The 18,277-nt window shown below is 43.8% G+C and overlaps 1 protein-coding gene across 4 annotated transcripts in view; it reads right to left on the bottom strand.

Annotated features, from left to right (window-relative positions):
- The window catches only part of DISC1 (DISC1 scaffold protein), a 427,730-nt gene that overhangs the window by 84,322 nt on the left and 325,131 nt on the right, over window positions 1–18,277 (bottom strand). For 3 of the 4 annotated variants that reach the window (XM_070781908.1, XM_070781909.1, XM_070781910.1), the window contains exon 10: window positions 6,975–7,035. In XM_070781908.1, the coding sequence (XP_070638009.1) occupies window positions 6,975–7,035 (61 nt within the window). The other variant, XM_070781911.1, reaches the window with a different exon arrangement.

The following is an 18,277-nucleotide window of genomic DNA, read 5'->3' as shown; positions in this document are numbered from 1 at the left end:
ACCTAAAAAACCTCTTGATGAAAGTGAAAGTGGAGAGTGAAAAAGTTGGCTTAAAGTTCAACATTCAGAAAACGAAGATCATGGCATCCGGTCTCATCACTTCATGGGAAATAGATGGGGAAACAGTGGAAACAGTGTCAGACTTTATTCTTTTGGGGCTCCAAAATGACTGCGGCCATGAAATTAAAAGACGCTTACTCCTTGGAAGGAAAGTTATGACCAACCTAGATAGCATATTCAAAAGCAGAGACATTACTTTGCCAACAAAGGTCCGTCTAGTCAGGGCTATGGTTTTTCCTGTGGTCATGTATGGATGTGAGAGTTGGACTGTGAAGAAGGCTGAGCGCTGAAGAATTGATGCTTTTGAACTGTGGTGTTGGAGAAGACTCTTGAGAGTCCCTTGGACTGCAAGGAGATCCAACCAGTCCATTCTGAAGGAGATCAGCCCTGGGATTTCTTTGGAAGGAGTGATGCTAAAGCTGAAACTCCAGTACTTTGGCCACCTCATGCAAAGAGTTGACTCATTGGAAAAGACCCTGATGCTGGGAGGGATTGGGGGCAGGAGGAGAAGGGGACGACAGAGGATGAGATGGCTGGATGGCATCACTGACTCGATGGACGTGAGTCTGAGTGAACTCTGGGAGATGGTGATGGATAGGGAGGCCTGGCGTGCTGCGATTCATGGGGTCAAAAAGAGTCGGACACGACTGAGTGACTGAACTGAACTGAAGATTTTATGGCAAGACAAATGGATTTATGGAGCATTGCATCTTCTTAGGCTGCCTTAATTTTTTGAATCGAATAGTTGAAAATAACATTTTAAGATACAATAGCTATTTATCTATCCACTCTTGCGTTCTTAATTTTATTGAATATTTACCCCATGCCAAACAGCATGCCAGCCATTTGGAACACAAAGCAAGCTTGGCCTGGAACCCATTCATTCTCAAGGAGCTCACAGTCCAAGAGAATAAAACAGAAGTCAATGCAACAGATTGCTATAAGTGACTCCCATTGTGGGAAGCAAGAAGGAAGCAAGAAGAGGCCAGAGAGGCCCTGGAGAGAAGAGGTATTGTACTGAGTCTGGGGGTGAGTGTGCACCCAGGAGCCGGCATGGGAGGACTTCCCAAAAATGCTGCTGGGGGTGAATTGGGGAACTGAGAGCACAGGTTCCTCTGGAGCACTGAGCACCCAGTGAGGGTGGGGATCACAGTGACAAGGTGGACAGCAGGCTGAAGTCCCCTCGTGGGGAGCCCTGGGAGCCTGGATGGGGATTGTGGGATTTATGCCAGATGCAAAAGAGCCTAGAAGGATTGTAAGCAGAGCAGTAACAAAGTCACTTTGGCTGCTGAGGCAGAGTGTACTGAATCAGGGCATAGGGGGACAAGAGGAAGGAGGTATTACATGCTTTAATGAGCAGCAGCAGTGGGAACGGAGGGGAAATCCCAGAGGGAGTGGGTCTGTGAAATGACCATGATCCCTGTAACTGACAGCAGCCACCCTCCTGGTTCCTTGGCTGTAGAGAAGGCGGAGGTGGGACACCTCTGAAACAGGTGAGGGAAAATCCACAAATCCCATCTCCTTTGTAGAACAGGGAGCAGCAACATACATGCACCTAACTTAGAACTCAGATTTTTTGTCATCAGTTCATTTTCTTCTGGAGAACAGGTGTATTTGCCAGAGGTTTGTAGTTTCTCTGCCTTTCACTGATAGAGAAATAATAAGCCAGATTCTCCCCAGCCTCCAAATAACCCCAATCATAAGGTTGGATGTAAAGCAAAGAATATCACCTGCTTCTTATCCATGAGTTTTCATTCAGTGCCATGTTACTAAAAGGGAATTTTCCAAATAAATATAATAACTATGAAATGTTTATTTTTCAAATGCAAGATTGTATGTTTGTGTATGTGTATATAAACCCACATATGTGTATATATCCCTGGAGGAGGAAATGGCAACCCACTCCAATATTGTTGCCTGAAAAATCCCATTGACAGAGGAGCCTGGCAGGCTACAGTCCATGGGGTCGCTAAGAGTTGGACAGGACTGAGAACGCATGTTAGTTTCATGTATGTTACATGAAATAAAGAGTTTATGGGTGTAATTTACAAATAATGATTTTACTATTGACCTATTTACAACTATACTTGATGGAATAGACATTCAGAGCATATGAAATAACATAATTGAGATAATTTTAGGTGCATCAAATATTTGGCAGCGTTAACACTGACAGCAAATAAAATCACGGTTTTAAAAACCAGGTTTTTAAAAAATCTTAATGCTTTTATGAGCATTCAAATTTAGAGGGAAATTCCCTTTTTTATATAACTCAGATTATCAAAAGGCAAATTATTCGTTTACTATATACTGCTGCTGCTACTGCTGCTAAGTCGCTTCAGTCGTGTCCAACTCCATGTGACCCCATAGACGGCAGCCCATCAGGCTCCCCTGTCCCTGGGATTCTCCAGGCAAGAACACTGGAGTGGGTTGCCATTTCCTTCTCCAATGCATGAAAGTGAAAAGTGAAAGTGAAGTCGCTCAGTTGTGTCTGACTCTTAGCGACCCCACGGACGGCAGCCCACCAGGCTCCTCCATCCATGGGATTTTCCAGGCAAGAGTACTGGAGTGGGGTGCCATTGCCTTCGTTCTGTACTGTGAGGAGATCCCTTTGGGCTGCTGACAGCATCAGTTATTTCCTAATTTCTGATTCATTTGACTTTCTTGATAGAGAGAAGGACATTGAACCCACCCCAGTTTGTCTCAGTACCTGAGTGACCAGGTCTCACCAAAGATGTTGTTGTCATTTAGGTGTGTCTCCAAAATCATGACTGTGGTAGTTTAGTCGCCAAGTCGTGTCCAACTCTTGCAACCCCTATAGACTGTAGCCGGCCAGGCTCCTTTGTTCATGGGATTCTCCAGGCAAGAATACTGGAGTGGGTTGCCATTTCCTTCTCCAGGGAATCTTCCTGCCTCAGGGATCAAATCCAGGTCTCCTGCACTGCAGGCAGATTCTTTACCAACTGGGCCACCAGGGAAGCCCTAAAATCATGACTGGCCAGATCCAAATCTCGTGGTGACACTGATGATAAAGTGTGTCCTCAACAACTTTCTAACGGGAAATGAGCAGTTCATTCATTCATCAGCGACTGTCCTTCTAAACCCCTGTAAGTTCAAGAGACACTACAAACACTGCAAATAAAAAACAAAGATTTTCATCAGCATCTATCACCTTGCTTTTGTTAACATCTTGCAATATTAATTGAGTAGCCACCATGATGCAAACCATGCTATGCTATGCTAAGTCACTTCAGTTGTGTCCGACTCTGTGCGACCCCATAGATGGCAGCCCACCAGGCTTCCCCGTCCCTGGGATTCTCCAGGCAAGACCACTGGAGTGGGTTGCCATTTCCTTCTCCAATGCAAGGGCTAAAAACTGCTTTTGTGCTTTAAAACATTGATTATCTTAGAAAGAACTGACTATAGCAGGATTGTGCAACTATCACTCATCAAGCCTGGTAGGGAAGGTGGTTCTGTGTTGGGAGGGAGAGGCCAACCATGACCACACTTCCGTGGCCCCCAGACTGGCCTCCTGCTTTGAGGCAGCAGTAATTTGCCAGCATGCCCCTGGGGGCACACCAGTTCCCAGCCTCTGTCTGCTCCTTTGTCCACTGCTTAGAGATCACAGACCCCACTGCCTTTTCTCCTGTCTCTTCGTGTGTTTCCACCACAACAGTTCAAAAAAATGTGGGCCAGACCTCCTCAAACTTGAAACAGTCATGGAAAGAACCCTCAGGAAGTAGGCTGGAAGATGGCCAGCCACCATCCTGGTCCCTGGAGATGGCTGACGGATCCCAAGTCACAAACATCTGTCTTTCATGCATTCACAAGGCTGGAGAGGTGACAGATATGACACCGAGGTGTAACAGATTGGCAGCATTCATTCGTCTATTCAATTATTCGTTCAGCAAATATCGTTTGCCACTCTAAACTATTCTAACCTATCAAATCACTGAGGATACATTCAGAACAAGACATGTAATCTTCCATACCTGACAGTAAGCACTTTGAAAATGAGAATAATTCAGTGCAAGCATATGACTTGGTCCTGGGGAGTTATGGAGGGCTTCAAAGAGAAGATGTCTAAAACGTGAAGGATGAACAAGGCTTATACAGATGGAGGGCTGGTAGGGTGGAGATAAGAGAGCCCCCTGGAGCATATGCCAAGGAGGAGGTGAGAGTTCTCATGTCCACACGTGGGCTGGTGTGTCATGGGGAAGCAGACTGGCCAGTCTCAGGCCGTAGCATCTGACCTATTGCAGATGATTCCAAATCACTAGATACTTGGTTGAACCATAAGAAATTGTCATTTTCTAGGTCAAAATGGTCTAATATCAGTAATTTCACATGGTTCAACCGAATTCTCCCCTGAACAATGTCCCTTGACCATTTTCCATTCTGAATTACGTTTTCTCTAGAAAAACACCACAGTGGCACTGAGGAATATAAGGGAATCAGCAGGCATGGAGTAGGGTGGCGACCAGTGATGATGGCTGATACTAAACGACCTCCACAGAGGCTGTCCCACCGTTCTTCCCACGGAAGAATGGCAGAAGCCACGGTGGGACATGTAACTTTTATCCTTAGGAGGATGGGGATACATAAGGACCAGATTTGTGTTTTAAGATGCTCCCTCAAGATCAGATGGAGAATGGGGTAGAAAGGGCAACATTGGACACAGAAAAAAATGTAAAAAGTAGCTGTGAGTGTCATTCAGGGAGATCCACACTAGTGTGGTGAATGCAGGCAGGCAGGAGGATCCTACACGGGCTGACGTGGCAGGACTACTGACTGACTCCAAGGAGCAGAGGAGGGAAGGGGTAGTGAATGGAGGTCCTGGTTCCACACAGGTGTTAGGTGGGACGGCCCAAGCAGCTGGGTGAAAGGCCATTCCCTGACTGCATACGCAGCAGAGGGGCCCGGCTTGGAGGGGAAAGATGCATGCTGTGCATGACTGTTCAGCCAGTCTGACGATTAGGGCAAGGAAGGTTGGAAAGTAGCAGGAGGCAAAGGAACGAACCTTTGTTGGCAGTTGACCATAAGAGTGCTTTATATACAGTGAACAATAAAATGCACACACCCATCCATCAGTTTTATAGATAAAGAAACTGAAGGTAGGTGAGTGCTTACCTGAGGTTAGGCAGCTGGTAAGTGATAGAGCTGCAATTTTTAAAGGTGTGCTTTGCAGTATTGTTTACAATAGCCAGGACATGGAAGCAACCCAGATATCCATCAACAGATGAATGGATAAAGAAGATGTGCTACATATGTATAATGGAATATTACTCAGTCATAAAAAGAAATGAATTTGAATCAGTTGTAGTGAGGTGGATGAACCTAGACCCTGTTTCAGAGAATGAAGTAAGTCAGAAAAACAAATACAGTATATTAACACATACATATGGAATCCAGAAAACCAATACTGATGGACCTATTTGCAGAAAAGGAATTGAGGTGCAGATACAGAGAATGGATGTTGGATACAGTAGCGGAAGGAGAGGACAGGGCATGTTGAGAGAGTGGAACTGACATATACTAGCGTGTGTAAAATAGATAACTAGTGGGAAACTGTTAAAGAACAGGAAGGTGAGGTTGGCGTTCTGTGATGACCAAGGGGGTGGTATGGGGGGAGGGAGACTCAAGAAGGCGGGAATACATATAATTATGACTGATTCACGGTGTTGTATGGCAGAAACCAGCACAACATTGTAAAGCAATTATCCTCCAATAAAAGAACAATAAATGGGCACCCTCTACCCATACCCACATCTTACAACCCCAACCTACCGTCCAGTCACCTAACAGAACACTTGTTGTGTGTGTGTTGTTTATGGCTAAAGCATGATAACTAGAGTTAAGATCAAAAGGGATGTGCAGAAACCTTCCCCAGCAGAACATGTGGGAGAGCAGGTGCCAGCCAGGGCAGCACACCTGAGCCAGGGGAGCACCTCCTTTCTAAGAAGGAGAGACCTCTTCTCAGAGGATGCCTCTTACCTGCACGCTCTCTCACCCCATACACACTACTGACTACCTTTGTCGTGGTTCCTCCACACCTCTGGGGCTGGAAGAACCTGCTTTCCACGCATTAGAATTCACCCTGCAGAGCGGAGCTCAGCAAGGCAGCTCCTCTTAACATCTTAAGGGAGAAGCAGTATTTTAGCCGACGGCATTACCCTGGCAGACAAAGGTTTAAGGCATAGCCTATTTAAAGAGTTATTTAACAATTTCCAAAATAGTAGCAAAACATTTTCCATAAAGCTAAATGAGTCCCAGGGAAGAAAGCACGTATTACATTTTTGTACGTGTTTCCTTAATTAGGAACAGAGCCTGGTGGCTGGGGTTTATTTTCATGAGTGCACATCCATAAAATCCAGAAACATCCTGACATGCTGCAGCATCCCTAATGTTTCTCAAATCTGAATGCCTAATTGGGTTAAGAAAAAAAGGCACAAGAATTTTCATGCTGGTTTTGATTCAAGATTCAAAACAGAACCTAAGATGTGCATTTTTCTATGGTTCCAAAACATATATACGCCGGGTCAACATCCATAACACCCACTTCAGACATTTAAAAGAACAGGAAGACAGACCAAGGCATACATTCTGAATTGAACATACCAAGGAAGATTCTTCTTCTTCTTCTGAAACATGAAAACTCTCTTGTGATCTCCCTCAGACACTTTTCAACTTCTTAATCTACTTACATTTTATAAAAAGAAAAACGTGCTGGGAGATGTTTGTATGACACCTGATTCTTCTGTTATGGGGTTCAAAGAACTCCTTTTTGTGTGTGTTTTACTTGGCTAATTTATAACAGAATTGGCTAGCCTTTTTCCTTGCTTTCACTAAATTTTGTTACAATGAAGAATCCAGACGTACCATTGAGTCTGCGATGAAGAAATTACCATCCTTACCTGTGCAGTTTCTCCTCAAGCATTTCCATGTACTTCATAGTATTCACCTTCACACTGGTTTCTGCAAAACAAAAATCCAAAATGAATGCAACTGGAGTCAAAGACTGAACAAAACCCAGAACTGCTCAACTAAAAGCCAAAACTCAAAGGATCACAGTCAAGGTGCCAGTGATAACATCCTATGTTTGGAAAACACCTGAAGCCACTGGAGGGGCTGTCTGGAGGGATGAGTTGGAAAGGGTCTGAGGCCTCCAGGTGCTACTGGAGCTGGAGTCAGGAGAAAAGGTGTGGGGCCTTTCACCACGAGCTTTCAAAGGCAGCTCTTTACATGTCTGGCGTGGATCCCATTGTACTCTGTGCCCCTCCCACTGCCCACTTGGTAGCTAAGTGCTTGGTGTAGAGTTTGGGAAAGAGCATAAAAGTGAGAAGAACATTCCATCTCAGCAATGAATCAGATAACTTCACCAGTGGTAGCTGAAGATTACAGACCCTTTCATTAAAACTCAAATAGAAATCCGATCCAGCCAATAAGTTGGCATTAACTGCTCAGCTCCCAAGCTGTGAGGTCAGCTTCTCCTAGAGATAAACTCAGTGCCTCATTACACCAAATGTTGAAGGAATAGATTACTCTTAAAGCTTCCCTGGTGGCTCACACAGTAAAGAATCGGCCTGCAATGCAGGAGACCCAGGTCTAATCCTTGGGTGAGGAAGATCCCCTGGAGAAGGAAATGGCAACCTACTCCAGTATTCTTGTCTAGGAAATCTCATGGACGGAGGAGCCTGGTAGGCTACAGTCCATGGGTTCACAAAGAGTCAAACACCACCGAGAAACTATCACCCACACAAAGCTCAATGGGCCAAAGAAGCACTTTACTAATGTAAAGGAGATATGGTACATTGGGAGAAAGCTCTGATATAGACTGAGGTACAGGGGCTGTACTGGAAACTGGAAAAAGTAACTTAAAATTCCTCATCAAGAAAGCAAATATTTAGATGGGAATACAACAAAAGTTCTGGTTCATTAGTTGTTAATAGCTAATAGCTAAAACAGAAACACACAGAGTGAAATATATATTGTTTAAGTTGGCCTCTTATTTTATTGACTTGTGCTGCACCAACCTACAAGTTCAGTCAGTTCAGTTCAGTTGGTCAGTCATTTCTGACTCTTTGCCACCCCATGGACTGTAGCACATCAGGCCTCCCTGTCCATCACCAACTCCTAGAGTTTACTCAAATTCACATCCATTGAGTCAGTGATGCCATCCAACCATCCCATCCTCTGTCATCCCCTTCTCCTCCCACCTTCAATCTTTCCCATCATCAGGGTCTTTTCCAATGAGTCAGTTCTTCACACCCGGTGGCCAAAATATTATAGTTTCAGCTTCAACATCAGTCCTTCCAATGAATATTCAGGACTGATTTCCTTTAGGATGGACTGGTTGGATCTCCTTAAAGTCCATGGGACTCTCAAGAATCTTCTCCAACACCACAGTTCAAAAGCATCAATTCTTCGGCGCTCAGCTTTCTTAATAGTCCAACTCTCATATCCATACATGACCGCTGGAAAAATCATGGCTTTGACTAGACGGACCTTTGTTGGCAAAGTAATATGCTTTTTAATATGCTGTCTAGGCTGGTCATAACTTTTCTTCCAAGGAGTGTCTTTTAATTTTAATGGCTGCAGTCACCATCTTCAGTGATTTTGGAGCCCCCCAAAATAAAGTCTATCATTGTTTCCACTGTTTTCCCATCTATTTTCCATGAAATGATGGGAATGGATGCCATGATCTTAGTTTTCTGAATGTTGAGCTTTACACCAACTTTTTTACTCTCCTCTTTCATTTTCATCAAGAGGCTCTTTAGTTCTCCTTTGCTTTCTGGCATAAGGGTGGTTTCATCTGCATATCTGAGGTTATTGATATCTCTCCTGGCAATCTTGATTCCAGCTTGTGCTTCATCCAGCCCAGCGTTTCTCATGATGTATTCTGCATATAAGTTAAATAAGCAGAGTGACAATATACAGTCTTGACGTACTCCTTTCCCGATTTGGAACCAGTCTGTTGTTCCATGTCCAGTTCTAACTGTTGCTTCCTGACCTGCATACAGATTTCTCAAAAGGCAGGTCAGGTGGTCTGGTATTCCCATGTGTTTAAGGATTTCCCACAGTTTGTGGTGATCCACACAAAGGCTTTGGCATAGCCAATAAAGCAGAAATAGATGTTTTTCTGGAACTCTCTCTGCTTTTTTGATAATCCAGTGGATGTTGGCAATTTGATCTCTGGTTCCTCTGCCTTTTCTAAAACCAGCTTGAACATCAGGAAGTTCACGGTTCACGTATTGCTGAAGCCTGGCTTGGAGAATTTTGAGCATTACTTTACTAGCATGTGAGATGAGTGCAATTGTGTGGTAGTCTGAGCATTCTTTGGCATTGCCTTTCTTTGGGATTGGAATGAAAACTGACCTTTTCCAGTTGTGTGGCCACTGCTGAGTTTTCCAAATTTGCTGGCATACTGAGTGCAGCACTTTCACAGCATCATCTTTTAGGATTTGAAATAGCTCAACTGGAATTCCATCACCTCCACTAGCTTTGTTCATAGTGATGCTTCCTAAGGCCCAGTTGACTCCATATTCCAGGATGTCTGGCTCTAGGCAAGTGATCATAACATTGTGATTATCTGGGTCATGAAGATCTTTTTTGTACAGTTCTTCTGTGTATTCTTGCCACCTCTTCTTAATATCTTCTGCTTCTGTTAGGTCAATATCATTTATGTCCTTATTGAGCCCATCTCTGCATGAAATGTTCCCTGATATCTCTAGTTTTCTTGAAGATATCTTTAGTCTTTCCTTCTATTATTTTCCTCTATTTCTTTGCACTGATAAATGGCTGTCTGAGGAGGCCTTACAAATAGCTGTGAAAAGAAGAGAAGAGAAAAGCAAAGGAGAAAGGGAAAGATACACCCATCTAAATGCAGAGTTCCAAAGAATAGCAAGGAGAGAGAAGAAAGCCTTCCTCAGTGATCAGTGCAAAGAAATAGAAGAAAACCTACAAGTTAAGTTGTGCTAAATTTTTCTCCAAATAAATTAGTTAAACATTTGTTTTCAGTTTCTACTATGTGTCAGATTGTGTGCCAACCTGAGGATTCAGTTGTGGCTGATATGGTTCCTCAGAGCAGAGATCTCACTGGTTTATTAGGAATAAGTACCACAAATTCAGAATATTCCAACCAGAAACACTCTGTTTCACATCTTTTATGTCTTTATGTGCCACACACTGTTATGTAAGCCCTGATTATAAACCAGTGAACAGGATCAGTAAAGATGCCTGGGTCTTTCATTCTAGAGGGTAATAATAATATATAACATTCCATAGATGACTAGGGAGTGGTCAGTATTATAAAGCAAGAGAAGGAGATCAGAATGCGGCTACAAGGGTAGGCTCTGCTGAGCAGCTGACATTCGAATAAAAGCATGAAGATGGTGGGGGGAGTACATGAGCCGGCAAGCTGAGGAGGGCAAAGCTGCAGAGGGCCAGCCAAGGCAGGAGTCTGCCTGAGTGCCCCAGCCACACATGGCCTGAGCAGCAGGTCCCCCAGGGTAAAGCAATGCAGACAGAGAAAGAGCCCAGGTCCAATCACAGGCTACTGAGGCAGACTCTACTTCCAAACACGGCCACAGTGATCTTTCTGGCCCCCCACATGCTTCTAGAGCTTGGCCACTCTCCATTAAGCAGGAAAATCTATTCCCTTTCCCTTGAATGGAACAGGCTAAGACTGTTCCCACCGTTGAGTGTAACAGGAAGGATGCTATATAGCTTCTGAGGTTAGGGGCCCAATCTGGGTTTCTCCTCCTTCTAGGAACCTAACCACCATGCTGTGAGGAAGCCCAGGCCACACTGAGAAGCCATGCAGAGTTGTTTAGGCCAAAAGCCAGGCAAAGATCTCAGCCTACAGCCTGCATCACTCACCAGATGTGCGAATGAGTGAGCTTCCAGATGATCTGTGCCTTTCAGTCTCAGGGAGCACCCAGACTTCATGCAACAGAGACAAGCCATCTCCACTGCTCCCTGTCTAAAGTCCTCACTCACAGAATTTGTGCATGTAAGACATAGTTGGTAGTCATTAAGTTGGTGGAAAATTTGTTCCATAGCTCTAGTAACTGGAAAGCGCATGTCAGGATTTGGGGTCTTCTGAGAGAAATGGCAAAGCACTGCAAAAGAATGGCAATAAATTGGCTCCTGGTTGCTGTGCCAAGAACAGATCCTGGCAGCAAGTGAGAGAATCAGAGCGACACAGGGAGGTCAGCTGATGGGAACTGAGACAAGGGCATCAGAAGGAGGTGGTGCTAAGGGGCAGATTTTAGGTATACTTTAGAGACAATGGGAGTTCTTGATGGACTGGATTTGCATGTGTAAAAAACCGACACGTCAAGAATGACTATAGTACAAGATTTTTGCCCTGAGCTCCTGAAATAAAAACAGGGTTACCATCAACCAAGATGGGAAGATCTCAGGTGAAACCAATCTGAGGAGACAAGCAAGAGTTAATTGTGGATTGAAATTTGCTAAGAAAGTAGAACTTAAGTGTTCTCATCAAAGAAAAAAAAAGGTAAACATATGAGGTTATGTTTAAACATATGTGTTAATTAAACATATGTGTTAATTAACTCGATGAGGGGAAATTCTTACACAATGTATATCAGACACCACATTGTACACTTTAAATATCTCATGTTGTCAATTACACCTCAGTAAAGCTGGAAAAAAATCAAAGCAATTGAAAAACTTTAAAAAAGAGTTCAATTTTGAATATGATAAATTTAGGTTTATTAGATATCCAGCCGGGCTGTCAAGTATGAAGTTGGATATATGAGCCTTGGAGAAGGTCTGAACTACAGATGGACACTTGGAAGACCCTGGCAACTGAAGCAAGGAGGAAAGATGTCATCACACTGGGAGTGAGAGTAACTTAAGAAAACCTTGATGATTCCATATAACTATGATTATACTGTGATAGCACCTTTTATCCAAGGGACAACAATTCATAGCACCTCCCTTGAGGACAAGAAAGCCATATTCTCAAGTTCAAAATAATCCAGAGGTACACCCTATAAATGATTTTGTTAAGAAATCAGGCAGTAAATACTTGAGTCATCTCAGCACTTGAAGCTCTAGTTAGTGACCTGCTGGACCCACAGGAACATCTTGTCCACTTGCCCAGAGGCTGCCATCTGCAGAGGATGTTGTGTTGATTGCTTTTGCTGGATCCTGGACTCATCACCCAGGCCAGCCTTGCTCACTCATTCCTGGGTTGACTCATCACCTTCCCAGAGAGGCCCAGATTGCAGATGGGGAGTTTAGGTTTTTAACTTCCTAAAAGATGCCTGCAGACACACTGGGAACAGAGCTCGTCTTTTCTTCTCACTCTCCCTCTTCCTCCTTCCTTTCCCCAGCATCTTAGAGCAGGGACACGGAGAACAGTAATGGTGGTGAGACAAGGTCCCAAGAACCAAAGATGATGCTGAAACAGGAAGGAAGGGAGCAGGGCACTTCTGAAAGAATGATACAGCCCAAGCACACAACATAAGCCAATTAGAATCAAATGGGTCCAAAATGGCAGATAAGTCATCCTCAATCAGCAAGCTAAATGACACACCCAGAGGCACCAGGACAATTCCAAGGTGCTATCAGAAGACCAAAAAGTGGGCAATGGCCCAGTTCCTGGAAATCTCCACCCCTTCCCCAAAATAGATGGGATAATCCTCCGACTCATTAGCCTATGATATTACCCAGCCCCTAAAGACTAACCACACCACATTTCAGGGTCACCACACTCACCCTCTGCAACGGCCTGCACAATGTCTGTGGAGTGTGTTTTTCTCTGAATAAATCCACGTCTTACTATCACTTTGTCTCACTGAATTCTTCTGTGATGAGACATAACCTGAGCTTCATTAGATCCTGAAACCAGGTCTGTGATCTCAGAAGACCCTGGGTTTTGACTGGGTTTGAATCCTGCCACATGGGTTCAAGTGCCAACCTGAGGTAAATGGTTTCAGCACCAAGGGAAGCTGAGTACCAAAGGAAAAAGGAGACCAGGGGTCACCAGGCATCCTGATGGGGAAGAGACAGGAACACTTCCTCCTCCCCACATGCTAAGGGAATCTGAAACCCAGAATCAGGCCAAAATATCAGAATGAAATAGTTTTATGAATCCAATTAAATAAGAACCAATTGATCATAAAACACAGAAAATCTGCAAAAACATTTATCAGAGTGCATGACACAAACACAAATCAATGTTACAGGAATGGAATTTGGGTCCTACTTCATGCAATACACTAGCCTAGGCACTGTTTAAGTATAAAAGAGACATGGCCTTGAGGGGCCCAGGGAGCAAGGTGGAGTCAGATGCTAACATTGACAACTCCCTGGAGGGCATAGCAACATTTTCTGTAAATCTTCATCATAACTGATGATCCAAAAATATCCCTCCAAGTCTATTGAAAAAAATTACCAAGCTACCAGCAATATCCTTTTCAGGATAAGATAGGAGAATGTCAAGTGGAAAAAGGTCTAACTGAGTTTCATTGTATTAGATCTTTTGTTTGTGTAATAGAAGGACAGGAGGATTTGTCATGGGAAATGAGTAACACCTGCCATGAGACTGAATGACACAGTGGTTCCAAAGAGCTTCAGCCCCACCACCTCAGTTAATAAGGACAGCATCATGAGATGAGTACAATATAACCTCAAAGTTGAAAATGGAAGCAAAGGGACCTCATCAGCTTAGCGTCAATCACAAATTTTCTCTAACATTACCCATTTTATTGACGTTTTCTAAAATAAGTAACAAGTGAGGTAGGACCTCATTTTACAAAAATAAATCATCAGATTTCAAAGATCATCATTCAAGGACAAATTTAGATAAGATGAACTCTCATTAGTGAAATCTTCCAGAAGGAAGATGTGAAAGAGGAAGAATTTCAGAATTCTGAGAAACTTCTGACCACCTGAAGCGCCATTCTTCCGCATGAGCTAATGGAAGCACTTCTGTTTACTTGGGTAATTAAGCCAGACACGGAGATGAAATAGTGAAGTAGCATCAACCAAAATCCAGGGAGGGAACAACAGGAAAAAACGGACGTGCAGTTGGACTGAAGTGACTTAGCAGCAGCAGCAGCAGCAGCCATTATTATCCTCATTTTGGGCGTAGAGAAACAAAGGGACCAAAGTCACACAGCTAGTGAAGGACAGTTCCAGAGCCCACTGTTACAAATCACAACCTCAGTTTTAAATAACGCAGTAGGAGTAAGGAAATGCACACTGAATAAATGCATGTGAAATTTCGGCTGCCAACAAAATGAAGTCGGTGTTCAAACATGTTAAATTCAGGACAGGCCAAAGACTGCTGTAAAAAGTCAGAGTTACAAAGAGCACTAGCAATTACAAAACACAGCCATCAAAAGATGGAAACCTAATTGTACATCAACTGTGGGGAAGAATACTGCTAATATATCAGAATAAAATACATTACCATTGTGTGTCTTATATATATATACATACCACATATATACATGTATATGCGATATATATGCATGTGTGTATATTATATATGTGTGTGTGTGTGTGTGTGTGTGTGTGTGTATAGTATAGGCCAAGGAGTATAGACAAAGTAATTGTTCGTGGTGGTGCAGTCACCAAATCATGTCCAACTTTTACAACCCCATGGACTGTAGCCCTCCAGGTTCCTCTGTCCATGGGATTTCTCAGGCAAGAATACTGGAGTGAGTAGTCCAGGGGATCTTCTCCAGGGGATCATCCCAACCCGGGGTTTGAACCTGGATCTCCATTGCAGATGGATTCTTTACCAACTGAGCCACAAGGGAAGCCCTCTAAGTAGTTTACAATGAGAAAATGATTAATGAATGATTACTTAATTTTCCAAGTCTTATATTCAGGTTGAGTCACTCCTCCCACAATGTCATATTCATGCGGTTTTACAAGAAGATTTTATTTGCCTCTATAGATTTTTTTTACTGAATTTTCCTGCCATCACTGTATGTGGTGATCATTCACATAGAACTCTCAAGAGCGAGATCCCAAGTTAAATAGGCTATAATCCTTCCTAGACTTCAGACTGGTCTATCAGTTTTCAGAACCGGAGCATCGTAATATGATTCAGTCATCCATGAAGAGTAAAAGCAGTTATTCTGAGTTCTGTTGATGTGAACATCCTCTAGGGTTGGAACTAAAGAAACACCATCACTAACTTAGCAATGGACTCACTTCTCATCAGCAGGACATCATTCAGTGTGCTGTTGTTAATTTTCTCTGATGTTGAAACCAGATTTCCAGAGAAGAGAAAAGTGATCAGATGCGGGTCCCACCAAATTAACAGATGCTAACAAAGAGCAGACCTCTCTTTGGGGTTCCGTCTGACTCTCATTCTTATACCCATCTAACATTTCTGAAGTGCCCACTGCATGCCAGGTTGTGCGTTAGCCACTGCGGCTACAGACTTGAATGTGGCACTGCTCTCAGCCCAGAGAAAACCAGGTTTGGAGATAAAGACAGACAGACAGATAGCTAATAAAAGCAACGAATTCGGTCCAATGATGGAAAGGTAAAGCATCTGTCACTCTGGGAGCACCGTGGAAGGAGATTCAGCCCAGCCTGAAGGGGTAAACATGACTTCGGGTGGAACCGACTGAGTAGAGATCTTAAAGGATTTTCCACACTGGCTGAAGCCGGAGGAGGCGTGCATAATCCAAAGCATCAGGTGCACATAAAATAAGATTTGTGTTTTAGAATACAGGCATTTAATGCCACATCGCTTTATCTTCCCAATAATTTCTGAATCACTCTTCCCTGAGCTTACATGTAGATCACTCAGTGTAGCGCACGAGCTGGCTACAGGAGATAGGCAGGTCCGAAGGTCCGAAAGCACAGGTTCTGAGCCTCCATCACCTGTCTTGGCCACTCCCAGCAGTGGATGTAAAGATTAACTGCTTCATCCAGATTTTCTCCTTTGGGCGATATGAGTCAAGCTATTATGGTAATTTCAAAGGCAGAGGGTAGGAAAACCTTTTCAGAACTGGAGCATCATAATGTGATTCAGTTGTCCGTGAAGAAAGTAAAAGCAGTTCCTCTGAGCTGTGTTGATGTGTATGCTTCCGCCTCCACAGTCCCGCGCTGTGTGATGCCCCAGGAGAAGCCCTGTCACCCTTGAACCCAGAGCGCATCTCAGGGACTCAGTCCGGATACTCATGTCAGTAGAAACGGTGACTGCTTAGATGGGAAGGGATCCTGGGCAGGAGGAAAGGGGAGAGAATGAGTAGGGAAGCTCCCCCAGGTTTAAAAACAGTTAACTATACAGCAAGCACTCACTCTACATAACAGATAAAGCCCGGTTCCAATTTCACCTGCTGGGCTTGTCACCAGTTAATTGGGTATCATCTGATACAGTAATTCTCACTTTCCCTGTTCAGACTTGCTCCTACATGCAATCTCTCCATGCCCTTGAAGCACACGGCCTAATAAATCAGCACTATTCAGTGACAAAAAGAAAACCAAGCACTCCCGGTACGGAAAGCAAGACAGAAAAATGCGAACTCTGTCAGTTCTGCCCGCTTTAGCCACCCCCACTCACATACCCCTGACAATCAAGCCCTCCCACCGACTCCCCAGCTCTCCCTGCTGACAGAAGGGCTTGGGTTTGCTTTCTTCCTTCCTAGTGCATATACTTGGAAGAGCTGTGGTCTGGACATCCATTGACAATATTGTGTAAGTTGCTTAAAAAGTCTATTTACTAGTTTTGCCTGGGACTCTCCACTTGAGACTATACCCTCAAGTCTGATTCTTTCTCCTTTCTTCCCTCAAACATGGCACACACCCCACCGACGCCCACAGGATTTAGTTCTCTTCATTCTTTTCTAAAGGCAGACAAGGAATAGAATTGGGGACTTTGTTTTTAAAGTGGAACACTATATTCTTAAACAGTGTTAAAAAATTTTAAGCCCAAATCCACACTTGATCTTCTTGATTTTATTTTTTTATTTTATATTGGAACATAGTTGATTTACAATATTGCATTCATTTCAGGTATGCAGCAAAGTGATTCAGTTATGTGCACTAAGTCACTTCAGTTTATGAACTATAGCCCGCTAGGCTCCTCTGTCCATGGGATTCTCCAGGCAAGAACTACTGGAGTGGGATGCCGTGCCCTCCTCCAGAGGATCTTCCTGACCCAGGGATCAAACCCATGTCTCCTGTGGTTCCCGCATTGTAGGCGGATTCTTTACCGCTGAGCCACCAGGGAAGCCGATTCAGTTATATATACATATTATTTCTCAGATTATTTTCCCATTTAGGTTACAGAATATTGAGTCAAGTTCCCTGTGTTATACAGTAGGTCCTTGTTGGTTATCTATTTTATATATAGTAGTGTGTGTATCGGAGAAGGTGATGGCACCCCACTCCAGTACTCTTGCCTAGAAAATCCCATGGATGGAGCAGCCTGATAGGCTGCAGTCCATGGGGTCTGGAAGAGTCAGACACGACTGAGCAACTTCACTTTCACTTTTCACTTTCATGCATTGAAGGAGGAAATGGCAATCCACTCCAGTGTTCTTGCCTGGAGAATCGCAAGGATGGGGGAGCCTGGTGGGCTGCCGTCTATGGGGTCACACAGAGTCGGACACGACTGAAGTGACTCAGCAGCAGCAGCAGCAGTGTGTGTATATGTTAATCCCAGACTCCCAATCTATTACCTTGATCTTCTTAAGCGAAGGAAAGCGAGCTCACACTAGATGCTGGTGTGGGGCTTCACTTTGTGCATTACCGCCTTTAATTTTCACAGTAACTCTCTAAATCCCTTATGAGGGTAAGGAGACTGAGCCTGAAGAAAATGCATTTAAACATAAATAAAAATAATTCATTCGGCTTAATTCCAGAGTCTACGTTTTTTTCAAATACGCAATACTGCTGCTCATTTATTACAGAACATAATTTATGAACTTCACTGAAGGACTTCTGTATTTCACAGAAAGTATGTACTTTTCCCTCTAGAGCCGAGGCTTAACATCTATTAAAGGTTTGAAACTGGACTCTCTCTATTTGACCACAGAAGCATCCTAGGACTGAGGGTCTGTGTGAGCTATAGCCCTTGGAAAAGAGACCCCAGAATTCTGGCTGGAAAACTCAGAACATGCTCCAGGGCAAGGACTGGCCCGTGTGAAGCTGATAAGATCCCCAGCTACACGGTGTCTCTGTGTTGGAGGTATCCCACTGCACCGTCTTGGGAAGT

The sequence above is a fragment of the Bos indicus genome, chromosome 28 (genome assembly GCF_029378745.1).
Source record: "Bos indicus isolate NIAB-ARS_2022 breed Sahiwal x Tharparkar chromosome 28, NIAB-ARS_B.indTharparkar_mat_pri_1.0, whole genome shotgun sequence".
NCBI lineage: Eukaryota > Metazoa > Chordata > Mammalia > Artiodactyla > Bovidae > Bos > Bos indicus.
The sequence above is the reverse complement of the archived record's forward strand: the minus strand, read 5'-3'. Positions and strand labels throughout refer to the sequence as shown.